This window comes from Argiope bruennichi, chromosome 5, assembly GCF_947563725.1.
Source record: "Argiope bruennichi chromosome 5, qqArgBrue1.1, whole genome shotgun sequence".
NCBI lineage: Eukaryota > Metazoa > Arthropoda > Arachnida > Araneae > Araneidae > Argiope > Argiope bruennichi.
The window spans coordinates 75,390,623-75,414,293 of NC_079155.1; the positions used below are offsets into that span (position 1 = coordinate 75,390,623).

Here is a 23,671-nt window from a genome sequence, read left to right on the forward strand (position 1 = left end):
TGTAATGTGTTGGCTGTGTATTTGTCGTCTCTGTGTATTCATGTCTAATAAAAGTCGTCCTCTTTCGTTACTAGAAGACTGTCTTATTTCATCGACCAACAAATCGTGGGAAGAACTCCAGAATGTCCGTAACAATATTAAAGGGAATTATTCAGTGTCAACGGTATCATAATTTTAAATTCATCATTTGACTCGGAGATCTCTCATAGAAAAATTTCATGACATACGACTCTTCCCTTGTAGCTAGAATGCATTCTTCATTAGAATTTGTTGTCTCCTAAATTTATAAGACTTTTTCGAGTGAACTTAGATTTTTTTTATCATGCTTGTGTCATTTAACAAACCTGGTTTGAGATGTTAGTTTCTGTAATTGCAGTTTCTCGTTTGTAAACTCATAAACTGCCAGTTCAAAAAGCACAGTGACATTATTAATATCAATATGAACTTCCAAATCCAATTACCTAGTATGATTGACAATTTTATTACATGAGCGGCTTGTTTTCGGTTCATTTTCGGAGGAAAAATAATTCCTCTGGATAACGGCTAAATAATTGATTTAACCATGGTTAAATTAGTTACGAGTTCCTTGATTTCTCTTAGACGTTCTAAAATTTATTTCAGTCTCATTCTTTTCATTCTAATGAAATTGTGGGAAGATGACCTCTTCTTCCGGATTATTTGGGCTCAAAATGAACTTAGACATTTTGATTATTCTTTTATATGCTTTGCACATTTTCTGCTCTATTAAGTAGTTATATACTGGTAGTTTATACAAAGGAACTAAATTGTTTTGAATCTGTCATGGTTAGTTCCATTTTAGGAAAGACCGTTTTACGATCATCTCTATTGGATGCTGGATCAATGACCCCACGGCTTGGCGACAATTGGATGATGCTAGGATCTTCAAGAATTTTGGCGATAGAACCATTAGGATATTTACTTAATTGTTTGAGAATCTTCTCTGCCCTGCTCTGGAAATTACAAAAGGCCAGCAGTCCAAGCTGAAGTCAGTCGTCAAGAGGTTTAGAGTTGCATAGAGAACGGCGAATCAGTTGGATTAGTCAGCGAAGTGCAGCTCAAGAGATTCGTAAATTGAGCTGTGTGCAGAATCCTGGAATTTATTATAGAAGCAGCATCGAGTCGTGTAGTAGTGAGTCGGCAGTTGGATACAGCTAAAGCAAAGAGACATTTGAGAGACCGTGAAGAATAGCTACGTAGATTCCCTCTATCTGCTGAATTCTGTCTGGCCGCATTGTGTATTGTTGTTACTACCGATTACTACTTGTGGGTTGCTATACATTGCTTGTGCAAGCCTCAGCTGTGTTTTGTCGTTTGTGCCTTCGTATTAATAATGTTATTTGCTATTGAGGTCTGCTTACTGTTTTAAACCATACACCAACTACAGAGTGGGCAAAAAGTCCGTAAAAACTTTAAAAATTCCAGAAAGTTAAGCGACACAAAACAAGGTTTAACATCGATAAATCACGGGATATTTTTAAGATTAGAAAAAAATAATTAAAAAAACCCAGCAATAAATGGCGTTTCGTACATAAATGAAAAAAAAAAAAGACACGCAAATAACAAAAATACCAAATCATTTATTATAGCAATATGTGTTCCACCACCACCACAAGTGATAACACATTGCAGGCGAGTCACATATCCAGCAAACGGCAGCATGTCCGGCTGTATACATAACAGCTCTCGGCGGTTTGCATTTTTCAATTCCGAACAGATTATTCAATCTGGAAGGAATCGATACATCCGGGATTTTAAATTTCCCCATAACCAAGTCTTCCGGTGTTAGATCTAGAAACCGAGGAGGCCACGGAAATAGTAACGTGATTCTTTCTTCTCCGAACGCCTGTATCAGGAATTCCTTGATTTGCTGCTCCATTTTACACAAACGTGAGTAGAAGGCGCTCTGTTTCACGCAAACATGGAACAAACTTTCCGCGCAGAAGCGTTAAATAATGTTCAGCATTTATTTTCGTCGTTTTCCACCCATTTACTGGATACTGTGTTTCAAAGAGGGGTCCTATTTTGAAGGAACCTATGAACCCATACCATATTGCGACTTTGAGGGAATGCAATGGTTTCTCAGCGTACACACGTCGCCCAGATGCGACAGTTATGTGTACTACTGTCGAAATGGATCGAAAAATGAGTGTCATCTATCCACAAGATTTTAAAGACCCAATAGGGATATTGTTCAATTCTGGAGAACCCACTTCGCAAATTCTTCTCTCTCTACGGTATCTGATAACAAAAGTTCATGGCAAGACTGTTATTCGCGATCAAGCGCGTAAGTATTTATAATCTCCTATAATAATAAAACAAAATCCGGTGACCTATCAATGTTAAACCTGCAAACCGTTTTTTATTTTGGTTATTTGTTCAGCCTGTATGACTTTCTGCCCAAATTTGTACAAAGCGAATCTGTTGTCGGATTTTTGCGGAATTTTATTTGTCCATAACAACATCATTTTATATTAGTTGGATTATTCTTTTATGGCTTGATAATTTTTTAATTTTTCTTGAAATTTCTCTGAGAGAGAGAGAAAAAAACCCTACTTGTTTATGGTATATGGTTGCTATTTTATTATGAACTTTTGTTAATATTGTTGATGATAAAAATGATATAGAGACTACACAGTGGGAATATTTTTCCATTTTAGTCATAAGGAACACATACAAATTTTATGTTTTAATTAAATAAAATCAGATCGTTCATTTAGTCTTCACATTTCTTTCCTTTTTGAAAAATATCCAATTTTGGAGTATTTGTTCAAACGTGATATAAATATACAAAGAAAAAAAAAATCATCTGCACAATAGTATGAAATAAAATTTCACTATCACACATTTAACTAAACCTTTCAGATACATAAAAGTAAAAACAATTCATTGTAATACATAAAAATATAAATAATCGACAATATTAAACATTTATGTATTTATTATACATTACAAATCACGAAATAATGGAAACTATCTAAATGTATTTTAATTAATTTTGGAGTATTTACCCAAACTTATATAAATATCCCCTCCCCCCCAAAAAAATCATCTACACAATATTATGAAATAAAATTTCACTACTCATACATTTAATATAAGCTTTGTGATACATAAAAGTAAAAACAATTAATTGCAATACATAAACATATAAATGATCGACAATATTTAACATTTACATTACATTACAATTCATGAAATAATGTAAACTTCCTATACGCATTTTAAATAATTTCGGAGTATTTAGCCAAATTTTATAATAATATCCAAAGAAATAAAATATCTACACAATACTATGAAATAAAATTTCACTATTCATACATTTAATTAAAATTTTAAATACATAAAAGTAAAAACAGTTCATTATAATACATAAACATATAAATGATTGATATTATTAAATATTTATTTATTATACACATACAATACATTACAATTGATGAAAAAAATGCAAACTATCTTCATATATTTTAAATACATTGATAATATACAATATAAAACATCAGAAGTGTACTTAATTTTCAACTGCTTCATATTCATCTGTATCAGAGTCAGTTCTAATTTTTTCTGAGGGGGGAAAGAAATGAAAATAACTAAAAACTTTGTAAAGAAATAGAACAAAAATAAACAAAAATCATAAATAAAACTTTTGAAACTAGAAATTGAAACTTGATTAATCAAAATACAATTTATAATATTGTTCATCCATGAAAAAACTAAATATTTATAATTGGTAATTAAAGTTAAAATTTTTTTTTTTAAGTATTGGCTCAAATACAGTTGAATTCAATTAGCACACATTACAAATTTTGAAAGCAGTTAATAATTACACATTTTTGTATTGGATTTAGAATTTGAAGCTAGCATTATAAAAATGAAAGTGAATATAAAACAGAAAACAATATTATTTAAAAATAATTTTCAAAGTCTGTTTTATCTTAAAAAATCATTAAACATTCAAAATTTTTAAAAAATCTTATATAGAATATTAAAAAAGAGATTATAGGACATATAATTTTATGTGGTGTAGCTTCCAGCACAAGATGAGATCAGGAAAAAGATGAACCTTATCGATTAGTTGTTTCTTGCTTTGAAATACATTAATAGTAGTTAAGTACAGTATAGTATTATCTTCAGTAACATTGTATCTTTGGGATGCTTATGCATTATATTTGCAGATCATGCTACAGTATTCAAAAATCCTGTAAGCTTTTCAAATTTGTGGTCAAACACTGTGGTCTCACTTTATCAATGTTAATGTCACAGTTGCAAACAAACAGGTGATGTACAATGATTTCATGGAAGACATATTTCCAACAGAAATACATATGCAGGCCAGTTTTGCCTGAAATTCTTCCAGGAAGTCAATCTACCTCATATGTTGAAGTTAAATCATTCCTCTAACTCAGGTGCTAATCAAGGTGCTCCAAGATTTCCCTTTCTCCCTGACTCATGGACTTTGGTCAGATATGCTAGACTAAATAGGATTAATCTTAAAAATGGATTATCAGACTAATTTCATTTAATAAATATAAAATGTTACATTAATGAAAGATGAAAATCAATTATTAAAATATATACAAGGTGATCACAATTAAAACACCCCTATTCTGAGTTCTCTGCATAGTGAACTACTCAGTGTAAATGCTCCAAAATTGTTGAACATACTATTTTAGAAATGGGGAAATAGATTACGTGAAAAAAAAAGTTCCAGAACACTGATTGACGGCACTGTACAATAAAAAATATGCTGAAAAGACACAAATAATGACAAAAAAACACATATGCTATGCAATTTTTCCTTTTTAATTTTTATTGCTAATATATATATATATATGTAAAAGGGGGAGAAAAAAGTGAAAAAACTTAAACTGCCAATGGAACTGCAATTTTGCATTGTAAGTACAAAAAATTTATGCAAACAGTTAATTTGCAGCTACTGTTCTGGGCATAAAAAGGGATAAAACTGGGAAAATGTTATTCTTATAAACAATGGCTATCATGCTGCCAGAACATGATTTCTTGTGAAGTTGTTTTATGAAAACAAAGGAAATGCTGCAGCTGCACTTTGAGAGTTTCATTGACTTAAGAATCTATGCAAAGAACCATTAGTTCCAGAAACTCTCAGAAGAATGATCGCTCGATTCGAGAAAATGAAATCTTAAGAATTCAGCCAGGTCAAGAGTGCAAATTGACTTGTTCAGATGTCACCACTGCTATTGTTGAACAATAAATGGATAACATTGTAGGCTTTAGTAATGCATGTGCAGTGTCACAGCATTTGAGTGTTCCCTACAGAGCAGTGATGAATATGCAAAGAAAAATGGTACATTTTTGCCTGTACTAAATTCATTACAAACAGCAATTGCTGCTCATCAACAGGGAAAAGCGACTAACCTTTGCATTGACATTTTTGGATAGAGTTGAAGTGGATGCATCGTGGCCATGGCAGATTCTAAGAAGCATCGAAGCCCATTCCATTTAAGTGGAACAGTCAGCACCCATAACTATCTTATTAGGGACACAGAAAACTCTTGTACCTTCCAAGAGATTCCACTTCACTCAAAAAAATTACAGTTTGGTGTGGATTCACAGCCCCATTTATTCTTTGACATTTATTTTTGGAAAAGGCTAAGTGCAATGGCTCTGTCACATGCACAGTGATGGTTGGTAGGTACTAAAACATGCTCGAAAATATTAATGTAAGCAATTGTTATTATTATAATGTACGCATAAAAATCAATAGCACCAATGTCTTGATTCAATTACCTTTATGTAAGATGAAGTGCCTCCACACATTGGATTCTGTGTACATCAGTTTTTTTTTTTTTTTTTTGGCATTATTTTACTCATGATAGAGTAGTTAGTCATGCGTTTCCAACGACTGGCCATCTTATTCTCCAGATCCTAACGATTTTGGGGATACTTAAAAGATCTTGTTTATAGAGGGTGTCTAGTAATCTTGGCTGATTTGAAAGACAGTAACACTCTGCATGTAATAAGCATCTCAATTGACCAATTACAATCCACAGTTGAAAAATCTGTCTACAGAATGCAGATTTTACATCTTGAAGAATGGAACCATATTGAGCAGTTTACCCTGAATCGATAAGGTCCTTGTGATTGAATGTTTATATGTTCAAATACAATGTTTTACAAATGTGTATTTTGTGTTTTTTTAAGCATATTTTCTGCTGTACAACATCATCTATCGTTGTTTCTGTAACTAATTTTTTTCCCTTTCGCATAAACCGTTTTCCCATGTCTTGAATAGTGTGTTCAACAATTTTGGAGCCCTTAGACTGAATAGCTTGCTGTGAGAGAGTTCAAGAGTAGGGTGTTTTAATTCTGACCACCTTGTATATTAGGAGAAATACATGTATATAATTTCAACTTTTACAAACCTTCTGTTTCTTCTTTAATGTGCTTATTTGTAGATTCTTCACTTAAAACTAAAAAAAGAAAATAATTTTAAGGGCAAGCACGTTTTTCAACAAAAGTTACATTCAATTCAGGGAGAAATTTAATACGAATTATTACTTTTTAATATTAAATTATTAGAAATAAAAATATTTTATAATTGTTTACTTACAAGGAGGTCCATCAGTTGAAATGTTACTTATAATATCATCTGTGTCAAATTTATGCAAATTTGGTACAGGTTGACTCTGAGAATCTTCTGATGGGAATGTCATTTTGATCTCATCCATGTTCTTTTCCTCTTTTATGCTTTCTTTGATGTTAACATTTTCAGATTTTTCCGAAGCGCAATCTAAATATGCGTAAGAAGAAGCAAATATGATGGCCCATTAAGCCATAACTATTTCAACTTCACTTATTTATGTAATATAAAAAAAAAAAAAAAAAAAGAGACAAAAAAAAATGCTTTAAATGACAAGAAATTATGCTTTCCATATCATTAAAAGACTGCATTTGTGAAAATGGATTTGCAATTTCAATATCAACTTCATTTTTAATTTCAATTTTTTCAGGAAAATTCTTACCAAACTTTGAAGCTATATAAAAAGACAAAATCAGGTAAAATTGAAAATATATGGATCGAATTATACAATATATAAAAACTCAAAAACCAACCTTTAGTTAAATTTGAAGATTCTGCTACGTTTTCATCAAATTCTTCAGCTTCTGTAAGGGGATTTATTCATTAGTCTTTGGTGTATCAAATTTCTTATCCAAAATGCATTAAAATAACAATTGAAAGAAAAGAATACATAATTTACACATTGTTATAGAACAAGACAATAATTCAAATATACCTGCAGATTGCTTATAGGAGAACTTTTCTAACCGAGAAATTTTTTCATCCGGTTCTATTATTTCAATTTCAGGTGAAGAAGGCGGACTTCCTTTTTCTATGGCAATAAAATGAGCAAAGCATGAAAACAAGAGACATCAAACACTAAAACATAAAAATTGAAATACAGGAACATATAACTTACTTTCTATTTCTGACAAAGAATTTGTTTGTATTTGATTCAAATTTGGATACGAGTTTCTTTTCTTTTCAAACATTTTTTCAAAAGATATTGATTTATTATGGTGTTGACTTTCTGAATCAATAGATTGAATGGGCTCAAGGAGTTCTGATTTGCAAACTGTCTTGAGAGTTTCAACTGAATTTTGTTTTGCAGTTACCTTTAAAGTAATAAATACTCTACTGGTTAGATATTTTAGAATATGAATTATTAGCAATATTAAGAATTTCATTAAGAGTATCATTAAAATAATAAAAAAATATTTTTTATTAGTATTTTATTATTTATAGTAGAGGATGTTACCTTTAATGGTGCTGAAATGCTGATAGAACTGCAGATTTCTTGACCTTTCAAAGAAGAATCAGTACCACAATTTCTCTCCTTTCTATCACATATAATATCTACACTTTTTGAGAAAGGATTATTAGTTTTTTCTTCAGCATTCAATGAAAATGAATTTGTTTCATCAATCATTACATCATGAAGTTTTCCTTTCGTCTTTGATGTTAATGTCACATTTTCTTTCTTGTCCAAACTGAATTCCTCCCCTTCAATTTTTTGAGACTTTTTTGGCATGTTTTCGATTGACAAATTTTGCTGCATACCTTCCAAGTGTGTATCATATATACATACTACTTCATCATTACTACACTGCTCAGTTATTTCTGAAAATACATCATTTTTATTCTTTACAATGTTGGTTTTTTCATTATTTTCAAACTGAGAGTATGAAACAGATTGTTCAAATCCAGAAGGGCAGAAATGAAACTTATCATCTGAAGACTTTTCATCTGATTCAATGACTTTATCAGTAGAAGGCAATAAGTTTCCAGAAATGGACTCAACAGAATTTTCTCTATCTTTTGAATCTTTAACAACTTTTTTTGATACAGCATCCATCAAAGAACTTAAGAAATTTTTTAGTATCAATCTATCATCATATTCGTTAGAAACCAAATCAGAATCTGATACTTGCTGCATGCTATCTTCATTATATAATTCAATTCCAGATGAAGAAGAGGATGCAAATTCTTTCTTAACTGAATCACCTAAAGAAGATAATTCACTTTTTGTAGGACAGACATCAGAACCAATCTTGATTTCTGAGCAAACAAGATCATTATCTATTTCCATATCCACTACACCAGTATCTTCATCCACATCATACATGTGTGATGACTGTACAGAAACAGATGAATTAACATGATTAGACAAAGACATATTAGAAAGAGCAGAACAGCTTTGTTGATTCTTTTCCAAGGACCACTGCAAAATTAAATTTGGAGGAGGTATATTTGAAGTTATACTTGGCGGCGGAATTTGAGAAGCAATATTTGGTGGTGGAATCTGCGATATTATGTTTGGTGGTGGAACTTTTGAAGTTATTTCAGGTGGTGGTACTTGGATAGGAGGAGGAAATGACTGAATTTTAGACACATTATCAGAATGATTATGAATTAAATTTGATGGAGGTGGTCTTGGAATTGCCAAAGGTTGCATATCAGACTTACTTATACCTAAAAGGAGAAAATCTTTCTCTTCCTCAGTCAGAGATTGCTCTCTCTGTAAAGGAGATGATACCTTATGACTAGACATTGACTCTTGGGGGGGAGGAATGTTTGATGGCAACTCTGATGGTTTTACACTAAGTAAATGATCACCTTTCAGTGGAGTAGCATTTTTGCGACTCCTTATGAAATTTTTGATAGCTTGATTTATCTCAGAGTTATCAGCTGTCTTCTCAGATCTAATTGACTGTTTATCAGAATCACATCCAATATTTTCAGATTCTTTTGCCTCAGCTTCACTTTGACAACTAGGAATATTTTTGTTTTTCTTCGGTGATGCTGTTTTGTTTTTGCCATGATTTTTAGGAGGAAGAGCTAATCTATTTTTAATCATTTTAATGTTGTCATCTGCCGGTAATGTTGCAAAATCTGTAGCAATATATTCATCTTTAGAAGACATATTAGGAGAATTATTCCCTTCTTCATCTTTAATAAAATTATCTGCATTTAAGCTAGCATTCTTCATTTCAGAATGTACAGAACTTTTTTTATTTATTCCTTTTGATCGTGGCTTGTAGTTAGGTGCTCGACCAATATAAACTACTTTCGGCTTGGGTTTCACTTCAGATACTTTTGTAGCAGCTGATTCTAATGGTTCAACAGTTTTACTCTTTTCATTTGTTAAAGTCAATTTAATTCCATTTTTCAGATTTTGAGGTGAATTTTGAGCACTCAAATTATATTCTTCCAATTCTTTATCATTCTCTTTGAATTGTTGTTGCACCTTATTTTGTTTCATTCTAAGAATATCCTGTCTTTTAAGCAGAATTAATTGATTGCTATCATTACTCTGCTTTTCCTGAATGAATCGTTTTTTAGCTTGCTCAAGTTCTTTTTGTCTTTTCTCTGTGGCAAGAGAAATAATAGCAGCTTCCTTGAAAATCTCACGCTTATTTTCATAAATAGGATTCTCTTTGAGAAAAGTCTAAAATAAATAAACATATAATCTTTTTATTGCCAAAACAAAATATTTCAGAAAACAAAAGAAAAACAATCAATTTTTTATTTGGTCATATTATGAGCAGTATACTATATTTTAAAACCAAAATTTATATATATTCTAAGATTATTATGTTTCTCAAAACAAATATATAATGCTTCTATAAATTATGGGTCATGAATGAAAACTAAAAAAGCATCAATCAAAATTATTCTATCTAATTGTATTTAAGATGTCTTTTTAATGCTCAAATTAATAAATCCAAACTAAAAGGAATATAAATATTATTTTATAATAATTCATGAAGTATATCTCTAGCATCATTGGAAAGGTACATTTTGACTATAATAATTTTCCAATTTAGCTTAATGAATATTAAGAATGAGTTGCTTAAAGTGTTAAAATTAAAATATTCCATAATTATGAAACAAACATCTCTAAATAAACAATCAAAATAATTTTTAATATTTAAACTTTTTTTTTTAATCTTCTATTGAGAAAAATTATTTTAAAATGTTAAGCAGAATAAGAATACATGATATTTTTCATATTTCCTAAGCACCCTTTTGATTTTCATCAAGCCTTTTGAAATATAATTACTGAAACTTTGATTGTATAAAATAAAACTATCACACTATATAACATGATAAACTTCAAAAAGCTACAAAATTAGCAAATATTTAGGGATTTTTTCCCCTCATTTCTAAAATATAGAAGCTATGATAATGCTTCCAACTTCCTCATCTTGTTTTAAATTTGTTCTGAGATTTATATTGTTTGATAACCTTGATTTGATTTATATTGTTTATCACAATATCCTTCTGCCAATTTTAAAGGTACTCTTTTATTGATAATTTTTATAACACGTAAGCAGAATATGAATAAGTTAATGAGATAGGGAACTGAGTGTATCTCTGTTTGATGAAAAAAGTGATGCAAGTTTAATTAGCATAAAGCCAATTTTTTGATTTTTTTTTCTTTTTTCTTTTTCATAAGCACTTTTTTCTAAGGCATTTTGAAAACTGATGTTTCAATTTTGTGCATAATTGAACTAGGTAGATTTGAACACAATGCGAGGGAAACATCTGCATGACTGAAGTAAGCCTATGAAGGTAATGTTTTGTGCAGATTTTCAGGTTTAAGGCATTTTCATATGGAAGAAAATTGATTGAGAATAAACTTTGCAACAGAAGCCCGGTGCCACAAGAATTGACAAAAGAATTATCAGAATCCAAGATTTTGTGGATCCTGTTTGTCATGTAACAAATCAGGAGAATTGGCGAAAAGTCAAATTTGAATCGCATCAACATTTATTAGATTTTTGACCAATAAATAGGAAAAGGAGAAAATCCATGGATAATCGTTTAAAAAACAATTGCATCAATTCTTAAAAAACTGTTTGTTTGTAAAAACAAAAGGAGGGAAAATGTACCTAGATACTTTGTAGTATACTCAAAATGATTCTCATTTTCTTGAATGTGTCATTACTGATGATGATTTGTAACTATTTGAGTATGACCCAAAAATGAAATGTCAAACACATGGTGGTGGTGGGGAGGGGGGATTCTACCACATCAGAAGGGGGAAAAAATGCAAGAAAGAAGATTGTTTTTTTTCACAAAGAATTTGTGAATGCAGATCCAATAATGAAATAATTTTTACCAAGAAATTTTATAAGACTCCGAAAAAAAAAAAAAAGTCAATGAATTGATTTGAATTGAACTTGATTTTAGTAATTGACTAAAAATCAAGACCAACTAAGTGCTATATCACGATAATGCATTTTATCACACTGGATTTCTCATTAATGAGTTTTAGATAAGTAAAAACATTACTCATTAATGAGTTTTACATAAATATACCCTTATGAAAATTATACCGCTGATGAAAATTAAGATCCCTCCCACCAATATTAAAAATGACCACAAAAGATTTCATCTGAAAATATTAGAAAACATTAAAATGCTTATCTTAAAGCATAAAAACTGACCAATTGAAGGCAATTGCAATATAAAAGGTCCCGCATCATTAGAAAAAGCATGGAAATTGTCTCCAATACTATTAGACATCCCAAGACATTTATTTTGAAGGAGATGATGCCAGACTGTAATTGTAATAAAATAAATTCTAAAATTATAATAAAATGTAAAAAAAAATCTTTTGTCCTTTCCAAGTATTTTCAATACTTAAATTAAATCAATTCCTATTGTTTTACTAATTAGAATAATATAAAAACATTTAATCAGTTGCAAAATCAATTTAAGTCTCTTTAAAATACTGAATAAATGAAATAATCTAAACAATACATTTCCATCTTTCCCTTTATTATTATTTTTTTTTCCTTTTTCCTTTTTATTTTTTTTATTTTCATACATATAACATTCATACTCTGTCAGTAATGGCCATGGCCTGATTTTGAATTCATTTTAATGAATGTAACAGAAACCTTAAAACTTTATGTGAAATCAGAAATCTTCATCTTATACATATTTTAAATAATTATATATAGAGTGTTTCAGAAACTGACAACCAATTTAAAAAATCTACAATTTGCATACAAATGAACATATAAAGATGTAATAAGCATAGAAAAGGGTGAAAATGAAATTTTACATATATTTTTATTTTTGTCATTCAGATCAGAATTTACTGTATAATTTACAATTTAAATCATCTAACAGTTCTAAAATTGGAGTGTGATTAAAATAAGACAATGATAGGAATAAATAAGACAATGATAAATAAAAAAAATAAGACAATGATAGGAATATTGACTAACAAATATTTAATGTGTCATCCTCTACTAAGAAGTACAACTATATGAAACCCCACTTTTCAAAGCATTGAGTACCATTTCTAATGGTATATAAAAATAAAAGAATTATTGCTTACTGCAATTAAAAAGTATTACTCCTCTTATGAAAATCAAAGCTTCTAAATGTTGTGGGACATTTAGAAGCAGCAATACTTGTCAATATAGAACATTGAAAAGTGTTAAGCAGTTACTTCACTCAATGGCTTATTCTATGTAGTATGTCATAATCTCTTTAGCAGAATTATAAAGTAGTTTAAACTGTAAACTCACAACTTACAAATTCTTCCCTAATTAAAAACCAGCAGAAATAAGTCTCCTAGAAACTAATTGCACCCTTTTTCATTAACGTGTTATATTCCTCCTACTCATTCTTGCATGAAATAGTGAACCCTGAGCACTATTATGAACATCATGTGCACTCAGATTTTTATTATTAAAACCTACACATGAGAGCTGCATGCTTTGAATAAAGAAAGAAAAAGGTAATGAACTATTATTAACTGCATACCATTGGGAAGCAACAATTATTAGTGTGAAACAGTTATAGTGAAAGAACCTATTAGTGTGTAATATTCAGTCACTCTGCTCTCTTTTCTTTTGCATTTAAATACAGAGTTGAGGTTAATCCCTTTGGGACAGATGCATGTGGAAAGAAGAACTCCCTTAGGACATGACCTGGCAAGCGTCAACAGTCCATACAGACCAAAGCATTTTCTTCTGCAAAGCTTAAAGTGCATCATATATCATAAAAATGCACATAATAATTCATAAAAAGCATCTGTTTCATAGAAATAAAATGATTTTACAAATATGACAATATATATCATATTTCCAATCATGATTGTGCCATAGACGATTTTCAATTAAAATACATGATATTTAATATTAATAAAATAAAAAATATATAATATACACCTTAAAACATTTAATAAAAATTGTAATAAGATTTAAATTTAAATTTGTATGAAAAATCTCAAAAATGTAGATTATTACATAATTTATATTCTTAGGCAGTATCTTATTTTCTATCTTGCTTCGAGCAAATTATAATCTATAGTAATTACCATAAATAATTTAATTCTTTTTTACTGTTATCAGAAAAATCCATAGATCAATCATTCATAGACTTACATACCTACTTCTGGAAAAATCAGTGTTCTTGTAAACAAGACTGTAGAAATAAAACCCTTACTAGAATAATATCTTATCCCAAATGAGATTATAAATTATAACAATCATCTCACAATGAGCATGTCTCTTTACACTATAAAACACATGTTTCTGTTTACATTTACAAAAATCTAATGTTTCATAGACACGTGTTCAATCCCAATTTGATCTAGGAGAGAAAAATAATCTTAAAAAAAAAAAAAAAAAAAAAAAGCCCAATGCAACTGTGCATTAATAGTTCTGTTGGTGCATTTCAATGGAGATTTAAGGATGTGTCACTTGGCTCTGCAGAGAATTCAAAGCAAATGAACACATACATAATCTATCCTAAAGAAGTTGAAATGCTGAAAAAAAATATCCACAAAACTGAATATTTACTTTGTATGCTAGCGAGATGATTGTCCAAACTATTTCACAAAGAATAAAAATTAAAATCACAGTATCACATATCAAATTTCATATATTTAAATCATTGTTTTTTTTAGTAATCCATTTACATGCTTGTGAAATTAAGATGGACTGACTGTCAACCCTTTCACAGCTGTGGTTCAAAATGTGATGAAAATTTACATTTCAGATGTAATAATTATGAATAAAATTTCATTTACTTAAGATGTTACATTTTTTTAATTATCGTGCTTATATGCATGCAAAAGTACAGACTGATAGATGTTCACCACCAGATGGATTTGGTTCCAAATTTGATATATTTATCTATACTTTGGATACTAAATTTGAGTACCAAATTTTATAAGATTAGCTCTTTTTGTTTTCTTGTTATTGTGTTAACTAGTATTTGGATTAGCATGGAGATTTCCCTTAAATGGATTATAAACAAAATTTGATAAGACAAATTTGGTGAAAGAACTATTTACAAAATTTTATCTCTAGCTTAAAGCATTTGTGAATCATTGCATTCAAAGGCAAATAGACATAATTCAAAAATGTTTTTTTTTTTTTTTTTTTTTTTTTACTTGGGGATGTCTGATACGTGCAGATTTATTAAAATCACAATCTCAAATTTTTTGACAATGCTTTCTCTTGTATATGAGAAAGTAAAAATACTTCATTTCGCTTCTATCCTTTCTATATAAACATTACCTTTCTAAATTCAACTGCATGCAAATAATGAATTTAAATTTGCTACAAAACGTCTTTAAAAATCTAGTGCATATATGCATGTATGTGTATAAATATATATTTAGTTAGCTTATTCATATTTTCATACATATACACAATTATTACACTTCAAAATGTTCAGAAAATATTCCAATGATTAAAAAAAGGCAATTAACAAATAAACCATTTTTGAAGAATTTTACATGTTTGATTAATTGATATCAAGCAAATTGTTATTTGACATTAAAGTTGAATATTTTATTAAAACTTAGATCATAGTTTAACTTTCTAATTTAATAAACCTTTAATATTTTCTTACAAATATGAAATAAATAAAATTAATCATTCGAGGTTTTTAATTTTAATATTTTTATATTGCAGTTTAATCAATGATGAATTTAAAAATCCTATTTAACATAAATTATGCTAACAATAAATATATTAAACTTATTCTTTTTATTTTATGGGAGGAAATTTTTAAAAAAATAAAAACATGTAATTTTTAACTTTGTAAAAAAATTCCAAGCAATAATATAAAAACTAAGTACCAAGCACTTTTCAATATGACTGTTTCCTTTTAAATGATATTCAGCATAAGATTGGTTTGGCAATGTCTCCTTGCATAAAGAGCAGTAGAAGGCATACAATGGCTTGATGAACTCGACGCCTGTAAATACATTAAAACATCTTTTAAAGGTGACAAAACAAAATAGTCTTAAATCAGAAATTGACAAACTTTATTTTAATTAAAACAATTTCTGGAATTATACATATTAAAATAATACTTCCCAAATCACAAGCCAATAGCTTGAATATGGAATATACATTTTTGAAAATTCAATAGAGGCATTTTTTTTTTATTGTTGTTGTTAAAATGAATTTATTTTTTTTCCTTTGTTGAGAGGTATTGTAACAAAATACACTGGAATTTAATTATTCATTATTAGTTTATTACAGCTATGCTGAGATTTCAAATATTTTATAACATATCCAATTTATATATATAATTAAAATATGTATCATATAAAAAACATAGTAAATAGTTTCTAATGAGACCTATATCACTTATTTTATTTAGAAAATTTATCAAAATTAGAATGAGGTGAAAATTAATTTACTTCCTTATTTAATTGATATAAAAACATATGAAAAATAGACAAATGCCTATTTTTAATAAGAGCAAATCTAAATATAATGAATTTAAAGAATCAAAGCATAAATTATGATTAAGTCAAAGAATAAAGTAAATTAAAAAGTCATTAAATGAGTGAAGGGAAGATTACACTAATTTTCAAACAAGATAACACACTCACACAATTTAACTGATTTTTTAAATTGACTTTTAATGAAATCCAAATGTGAAAATGTCTATTCACAAAAGAATGTCAATCTGAAAATTAGTAGAAATCCATATAAATCAATTTTAAATTAAATATAATATTAGGTAAACTGTTCCAAGTACTAAAAGTGGACAACTTAATTTTAATTATCAATTTTTTTTCAATTTCTGAAGATTTTATATAATTAAAAACTTTAATAGAGCAAAGTTATAAATTTTTTCTCTCTAAATTTTCTAATTCACATATAAGTGGTATAAATTCTGAATTCTACTTTATTATGTTTTTTAAAACTATAAATTTATGTTCAAATAATATTTTACTATTAATAATACAAATTTAAAATTCAATATTGTATTTTGTAAAACATATATTATGTGCAACTTAGAGCTTTCAATAATCCGTTAAAAGAACTGCATGCGACTCTGAAGGTACAGATTGCCTAATAATATAATATACCTCCCCTAATTAATATAAAAACACACAAAAATAATCAAGACTTCATTTTTAATAAAAATAAGATCAATTATACATTATGATCAAATCAAAGAAGTAAGTAAACCAGAAAGTCATTAAGCTCACCTTTTACAGGCAGAAGTTTATAATCTTTGCTATCAAAATTTTCTTTAGGGGGCTCCTTTGCAATTACTTTTGATGGATCAATATGCTACAAAAAAAGTAATATATATATATATATGGTCAGATAAAATTCATCAAATATATTAGTTAATATATAGGACATTAAACAATATTATTATTGTTGCAAAATACAATTGTGTATATTTTTTAAAAACACAGAACATTTTATACATGCATTCTTTTGGAACAACCTACTACAATGGCTGGGAAAAGGGGCGGCGGGGGGGGAGGGGGGAGATTAAAAGTTTTGCTAAAAAGTTAGTTTAATTACAAGAAGAACTATAACACATATAAAATATTAAATACACACAAAATAATTTCTAATATCATTCATTAATGGGCAAACTTGCTTGTATTGAATGCTAGAATGTAGTACTATTTACAGAAGAATCTGTAATACTTAATTAAACAAAACACATTGAGACTCAATTAAGAAATTTAAAGTAGAATTGTGTTAGTATAATTTAAAGTATTATTATAAATTCCTTCAAAATATCATTACAAATCTATACAATTGTTTCTCTGTGTAGTTAGTTTAATGGCAAGGAAGAGAGTTACACAGATAACTCTAACAAGTATTAATTGAATGCTGGGTCAATAACTGATCTTGGCGATAAAAATAAAGGATTCCATATATTTAATAATCATTGCAATATTTTCTTTAGGATTCAAGTTTATCCTAAATAGTATAAATATGCAACTTTTTATGTCAATTTATATAGAGTGTAATATTTTTAAAACATATTAACAGAAAGTAAGTTCAACTTTAAAAAATAGAATCTTTTTAAAAAATCAGACAAAATAGAATTAATTGAAAGAACTTAACATTGAAAAAGTTCTAATCTAAAAAATATTTTTTTTAAAGTATCCATAGTACCTTTGTGTGTTCTTCGCTATATAGATGCTCTAGCATTTTTGGAAGTGTAGGGTACAGCTGAAGACAACTGTCACACCAATGACCTCCAGTATCAAAACCTGTATATTTGACAGGTAAAGGCAGCACAGATTTCTTTTCAGGAACCTGAAATTTCAGAAGAAAAAAAAAATTGAAATCTTCAAGGAAAGCAATAGAAGCTGATAAACATTAATGCAAAACCTTTTACAAAATGCATATATACATTTTTAAACTACTTTGTCAACATGAAAGCTGAAAAATTATTTTCGTACTTCAAAAGTTTCAGCTCTAATAAGGAGGGGTGGAGGGTGGACCTTTACTAAATAGATAAAAGGGGAAATATTTTCAAGGAGTTTCAATCAAAAGGAAAGCAATAGAAGCTGATAAACATTAATGCAAAACCTTTTACAAAATGCATATATACATTTTTAAACTACTTTGTCAACATGAAAGCTGAAAAATTATTTTCGTACTTCAAAAGTTTCAGCTCTAATAAGGAGGGGTGGAGGGTGGACCTTTACTAAATAGATAAAAGGGGAAATATTTTCAAGGAGTTTCAATCAAATGTAGTTTGTTTTTCATCTTGAATTTTTTTTAAATTATTATTTTTATATAGTCTTTCTTTTTGACAAAGCTTTAAAATTTAGAAAATAATAGCTATATTCCTTTGCCACTAAAAAATATAAATACAATTAAATTTCTATACATCAAAGTTGAAGATTTAAGAGAAGGAAAAATTCAGAATATAGAAATACGTATTCAAAATTTTCTTCATATTGTTATTATTAAAAATAACTATGTTAACTGACTTTTTTAGAATTAAAGAAGACTTTAAAAAATAAAATATCAAAGAAATTTAATTTTATAATTTGCAATATAATTTGTAAAATAACTTACAATGAATTAAGAAAAAAATGTATACATAAAAAAAGACACTAAATTTGCATATATCTTTCATTTTTATTAAGATGAATTTCGCTTTCACATTTAAAAATTTCCATTTCAGACCAATGTAGACTATAAGAAATTTAAAGCAAAAATATTGCTCTAAATTAGGAAAGCAGTAACTATTTTTTTTTTAAATAAACAACTTTTTGACTTCCTTGAATTTTTATCGTAATAAGAATCACTGAAACTCCGCCCCCTCCCCCATTTCCCTAGTGAACAAAATCCATTTTGATTGCAAATAATATATTTTGTATACAAAATTCTTAGTTTGATACATGGATTTTATTCAATTTACTAAAAACTAATTTCTTCTGTTAACATAAACTTTTGATTGACTTGAAACTCATAACATTGAAACTTTTCAAGGTTTTTGGAAAGTTTTTGACATAAGAGTTTTTTTTCCCCATGTATGGAAGTTTGATATATCAAAGATAAACTATATAAAGTAAAAAAAATTAATGCATTATTAATGCAAAATTAATGCACATGGCAGTGCAAATAGAAGTAGCCACTGGAAATTCTGAAGTTGAAAATTAATTAAGTAAGCATATGAACAATGATGAAATTTTTAGAAGACCATATTTCTTTCCAAAAGAAAGCTTTTATTAAACGGGGTTGCCATTCAAAACTAAAAAAAAATTCTTTGTTTTCCCTGTACGCATATTTATGAGGAAATGCTCAAATTGTACTGATGCTAGCTATAATGCAATATAATTTTAGAGTGGAAAAAGCAGGAAAAGGAAGCAACAATTTAAAATTATTCGAAATAATAGTATATTGTTATAAATTTGTAATGTTGCTTCCCAACACAGTTAGTGCAATCACTGGAAAGACCGTTTTACGATCAGTTCTATTGGGTGACGCTTCAGTGACCTCAGAGCTTGGCGACAAAATAGATATTACTGGAAACTTCGAGAATTTTAACAATTCAGCCAATAGGAATCTAGACACACCTGACTGTACCAGATCCTTCTCGGCCCGCCTCCCGGCAACTATAAAAGGCCAGCAGTCTCAAGCTGAAGTCAGTCGTATATTGAATGAGTCGTGTATCGAGAAGATAACGAAGCAACGGCGTTATAGTCCAACGAAGAACAAGCTTTGTGTGGAGCTCAAGCGATTGCTGAACTGAGCTGTATGCCGAATCCTAGTTTTATCGTAGAAGCAGCATCGTGTCCTTTGAGGAATAGCCAGTCGTGTAGTAGTGTATCGGCAATTGAATACAGTTAAAGGGAGGAGACAGTGGGGAATTGCAGACGTTTGGAGAGGCCGTAGAGTGAAGCTACGCAAATTCCTTCTTCTGCTAAATTCTGCCTGGCCGCTTTGTGTGCTGTGGTCGTTATTATTACCGATTACTACTCGTGGGCTACTGTTTGTTGCAGTGTACTACTGTGTGTTTCTTGTCTTCGTCTCGCTGTATATATTTGTCGCCTCTTTGTTAGAGTCTTCGTTTTCAATAAACGTCGTCGTTTCTTACTAAAAGACTGTTTATTTCATCGACCAACAAATCTTGTAAAAGAACCCCAACGGATGAGTAAATCCGTAACAATTTAAAAGAAGGTATATATTTATATGCAATTTTTTTTCTTTTTACTTTTTATCTTGAGTTTTGAAAAACAAAATTTAGATATTAAGGGAGGAAGTATATTATCTTTCATGCTCTTTAATTGTAAATCACGTGAAATTAAGGATTTAGGTAAAATAATACACAAAACATTTTTTTTATAATGATACAAATCTTTTAATGATTATTTAACAAAAAAAACATTATAAAGAAAAATTATTATTTTTTATTAATTTATTCAGCTTTGCCAGTTCATGTATTTGGGTATATATATCCTTAACATATAAGGTACGACATTTCTGTATGACTTCATTTTTGCCAGTTCATGTATTTGGGTATTATATATCCTTAACATATAAGGTACGACATTTTTGTATGACTAACGCATATCTCTTTTAGCTATTTCACTTTCAATCAACATATGTTAAAATATTTCCGATACACCATTGAATTAAATTAAAGGACGAATGTGATGCAACAAGTTTTAATGCTCATAAAAATTTAGCTTTAAATTATTGTTCTTTAACTAAAAAGTTCGAAATAGGTTTATTTTCGAACATTTAAGTTTATAGTTTTTGACATGTTATCTTTTCCTGTATTCCTTTTAGATACTAAGTTCAACAACAATGATGACTCTTTTGAATTGGCATGCAGTCTTGTATGTTTTCCTCATGTGGTATGCCTAGTAAGTGCCTGTTTTCCCATATTACTTGGGCTTATTATCTTCTTATGAAACGAGCAATATGCAACAAATGGATTTTGTCGAAATTCTTAAACCTATTCCGCAAATCAGGATTGTTTTTTTTTACCTGTCCAATTCGTATTAGAAACGAATTTCGAGCAGCTTATTGTTTTTTAAAAAATTATCTAATCTACTTTGAATAGGCCGACAGTTTCTCAAACCATTCAGTAAACTCAAGTATGGTAGATTAAACATCAACGGACTGCTTTCGCATATTGAATACTTCGGCCAGAGAAACATCTATTCTTTCACACAATTACAAAAGTCTCCTGCATGCTCGTTAGCTACAAAATGGGAATATCATAGGAAAAGGACAATTGTCTCGTAAATCCAAACTAGACTGATCTACACAGAAAAAAAGGGGAGAGAGTAGAAAATGGGAGAGTTTTCGCATTACACAATTGCGAATGGTATTGTTTCGTTTTCGGAAGCTGTGACTACGATCTTTTATTCTTGCAATCTTCAGTCAATGGCATTTTCTAGATGGGTTGAAAATAATTAAGAAACTTAAAATTCTCTGTATTTTCCCGGTTTTTATGAAAATTTTCAAATTTCCCTGCATTTTCAGTCGATATTTAAATTCCCTGTGTTTTCCAGGTTCTCCCGGTGGCATGGTAACCCTGCTAAAATGTTCAATAAATTATGTTAGAATAATGCTGAAAAGTTCATCCCTTCCTTTTGCATACATACTGGAATTGACCTTGAATGAAGTGCAGTGCCATTCTAAAATCTACAATAACTTTCAAATCAGTAATTTGAAACTGAATGAAGATAGAAGAATGCATTTATTTAAAAATGGAAACTATTTTTTTGTCATGAAACTCTTATGTAATATAGTTTATGATTTAAACGAACAGTATTTTAGTTTCGGAGCTATCTATAGCCCAGGATAAAACATTGATCAAATTAATGAATATTCAATGAAATGTCTTCCAATCAAGAGCACAGCTGTCAGATAGGAAGCATATTTCTTTCATGGAATTAGAAATATTTTTGAAATTCAGATTCTATTATTCTGTCAAATTAATGTTTCATGCTAAAAAAAGTATAATTTCCTCCAGCAACAACTGGACGTTTGAATGGAGAATATCATATTGAACTATTACGTCGAATGTTTTATTCTATGTAATGCATCACTTCAAGAATTGCAAAACAATTTTGTTATTTTAATAATTAACTATTACACTAATAAACATAAATTTAGTGATAGAAAAAAGTTCAGCTTCATTAGCGACTTTTTTTATATATATATATAAAATCATCTTTCTACTTTTATTCATCTATGAATAATCAATTTTTAAAGTTAGAAATGATTGACACTCTAAATATAATAAAAATATCAATTTTGAAACTCTATACTCTTGAAATATTAAATTTAAAGTTAGAATTAATTTTTTTAAATATCTCTAATAGTGAAATACATTATATATTAAAATACCAAAAGAACATACCTCTTTTGTTATTTTTTCTAAAGTTTCCGGTTTGATTTTAGTTTGCAATTCTTTCAACTGAAAATTTACTTGTTTGGCTTCATCAATATATCTTTTCAATTCCTCATTTGCTCTTTCATACAAGCTAGAGCATTTTACAATCAGTTGTTTTTCAGCAGCTCTTTTTGATAATTTTAATTTATTCTCTAACTCTGCCATCAAATTTCTGATGTCAATGGTATGATCGGATGTGTTTTTTAATTTCTTCTGCAGGATTTTCTTTTCTTCTAAAACTTTCTTGTATCTTTCGACCATATTTTGTTCAGTTTCAATAGAACTGTTACTTGTGTCTAAAACAGTATTCTTGGAGTATACACTTTTTACCGATTTGCTAGACAAATCAGTCATTTTATCTTTTGCAGGAGATGAAGAGTTATTTTGATTCTTTATTGGAGAGGGCTGGTGCCCAGATGTATCAGAACTATCTGAGTTCACAACTGGAACAGATTTTAGGCAGCTAATGCGACCTTTACTATTAGGATTTGCTGTTCGCATATTAGACTGGAAATTTGTTGAACTGAAAGCATTAGAGGATGACAACGCTGGAGGCCTATAATTATAAGCAGAAGTTGGAGAAATAGGTGGCGGAATCAGAGGATTATAAGGAGGAAAATGAGATACTGGAGCAAGTACATTAGGAACAGTAGAAATGCCATACATATATGGTGGGTACATTTGTAGTGGGGCTGAAGAAAGTCGCTGCGGATAGTGCATACCATATTGATGAACATTTGGCAAGTTCAATTGCTGCGGAGCTGTAGAAACTGAGGCCAAAGTAGTTGTTGATCCTGAAGTCCAAGGTGTAGTTGGTGCAACAGTGGTTATTACGGTGTTTGCAGATGAACTGAACTGTGAAGAAGAGATTCCAAGTGAAGTCAACAATGAATTCATCATTTCAGAATGCTTATCCTGTAATAAATATATAACTGATAT

At 29.2% G+C, this 23,671-nt stretch overlaps 1 protein-coding gene across 2 annotated transcripts in view; it reads right to left on the reverse strand.

The window, feature by feature from the left end:
• Window positions 1–206: 206 nt before the first annotated feature.
• LOC129968522 (uncharacterized) overlaps window positions 207–23,671 on the reverse strand; it is a 31,522-nt gene continuing 8,057 nt past the window's right edge. The window contains exons 3-13 of one of the 2 annotated variants that reach the window (XM_056082501.1): window positions 22,700–23,647; window positions 17,980–18,123; window positions 17,046–17,130; window positions 15,675–15,793; window positions 7,818–10,007; window positions 7,479–7,674; window positions 7,296–7,391; window positions 7,114–7,164; window positions 6,611–6,790; window positions 6,423–6,470; window positions 207–3,585 (exon numbers count right to left, since the gene is read on the reverse strand). In XM_056082501.1, coding sequence (XP_055938476.1) covers window positions 3,533–3,585; window positions 6,423–6,470; window positions 6,611–6,790; window positions 7,114–7,164; window positions 7,296–7,391; window positions 7,479–7,674; window positions 7,818–10,007; window positions 15,675–15,793; window positions 17,046–17,130; window positions 17,980–18,123; window positions 22,700–23,647 — 4,110 coding nt within the window. In that variant the 3' untranslated portion in view covers window positions 207–3,532. The other variant, XM_056082502.1, reaches the window with a different exon arrangement.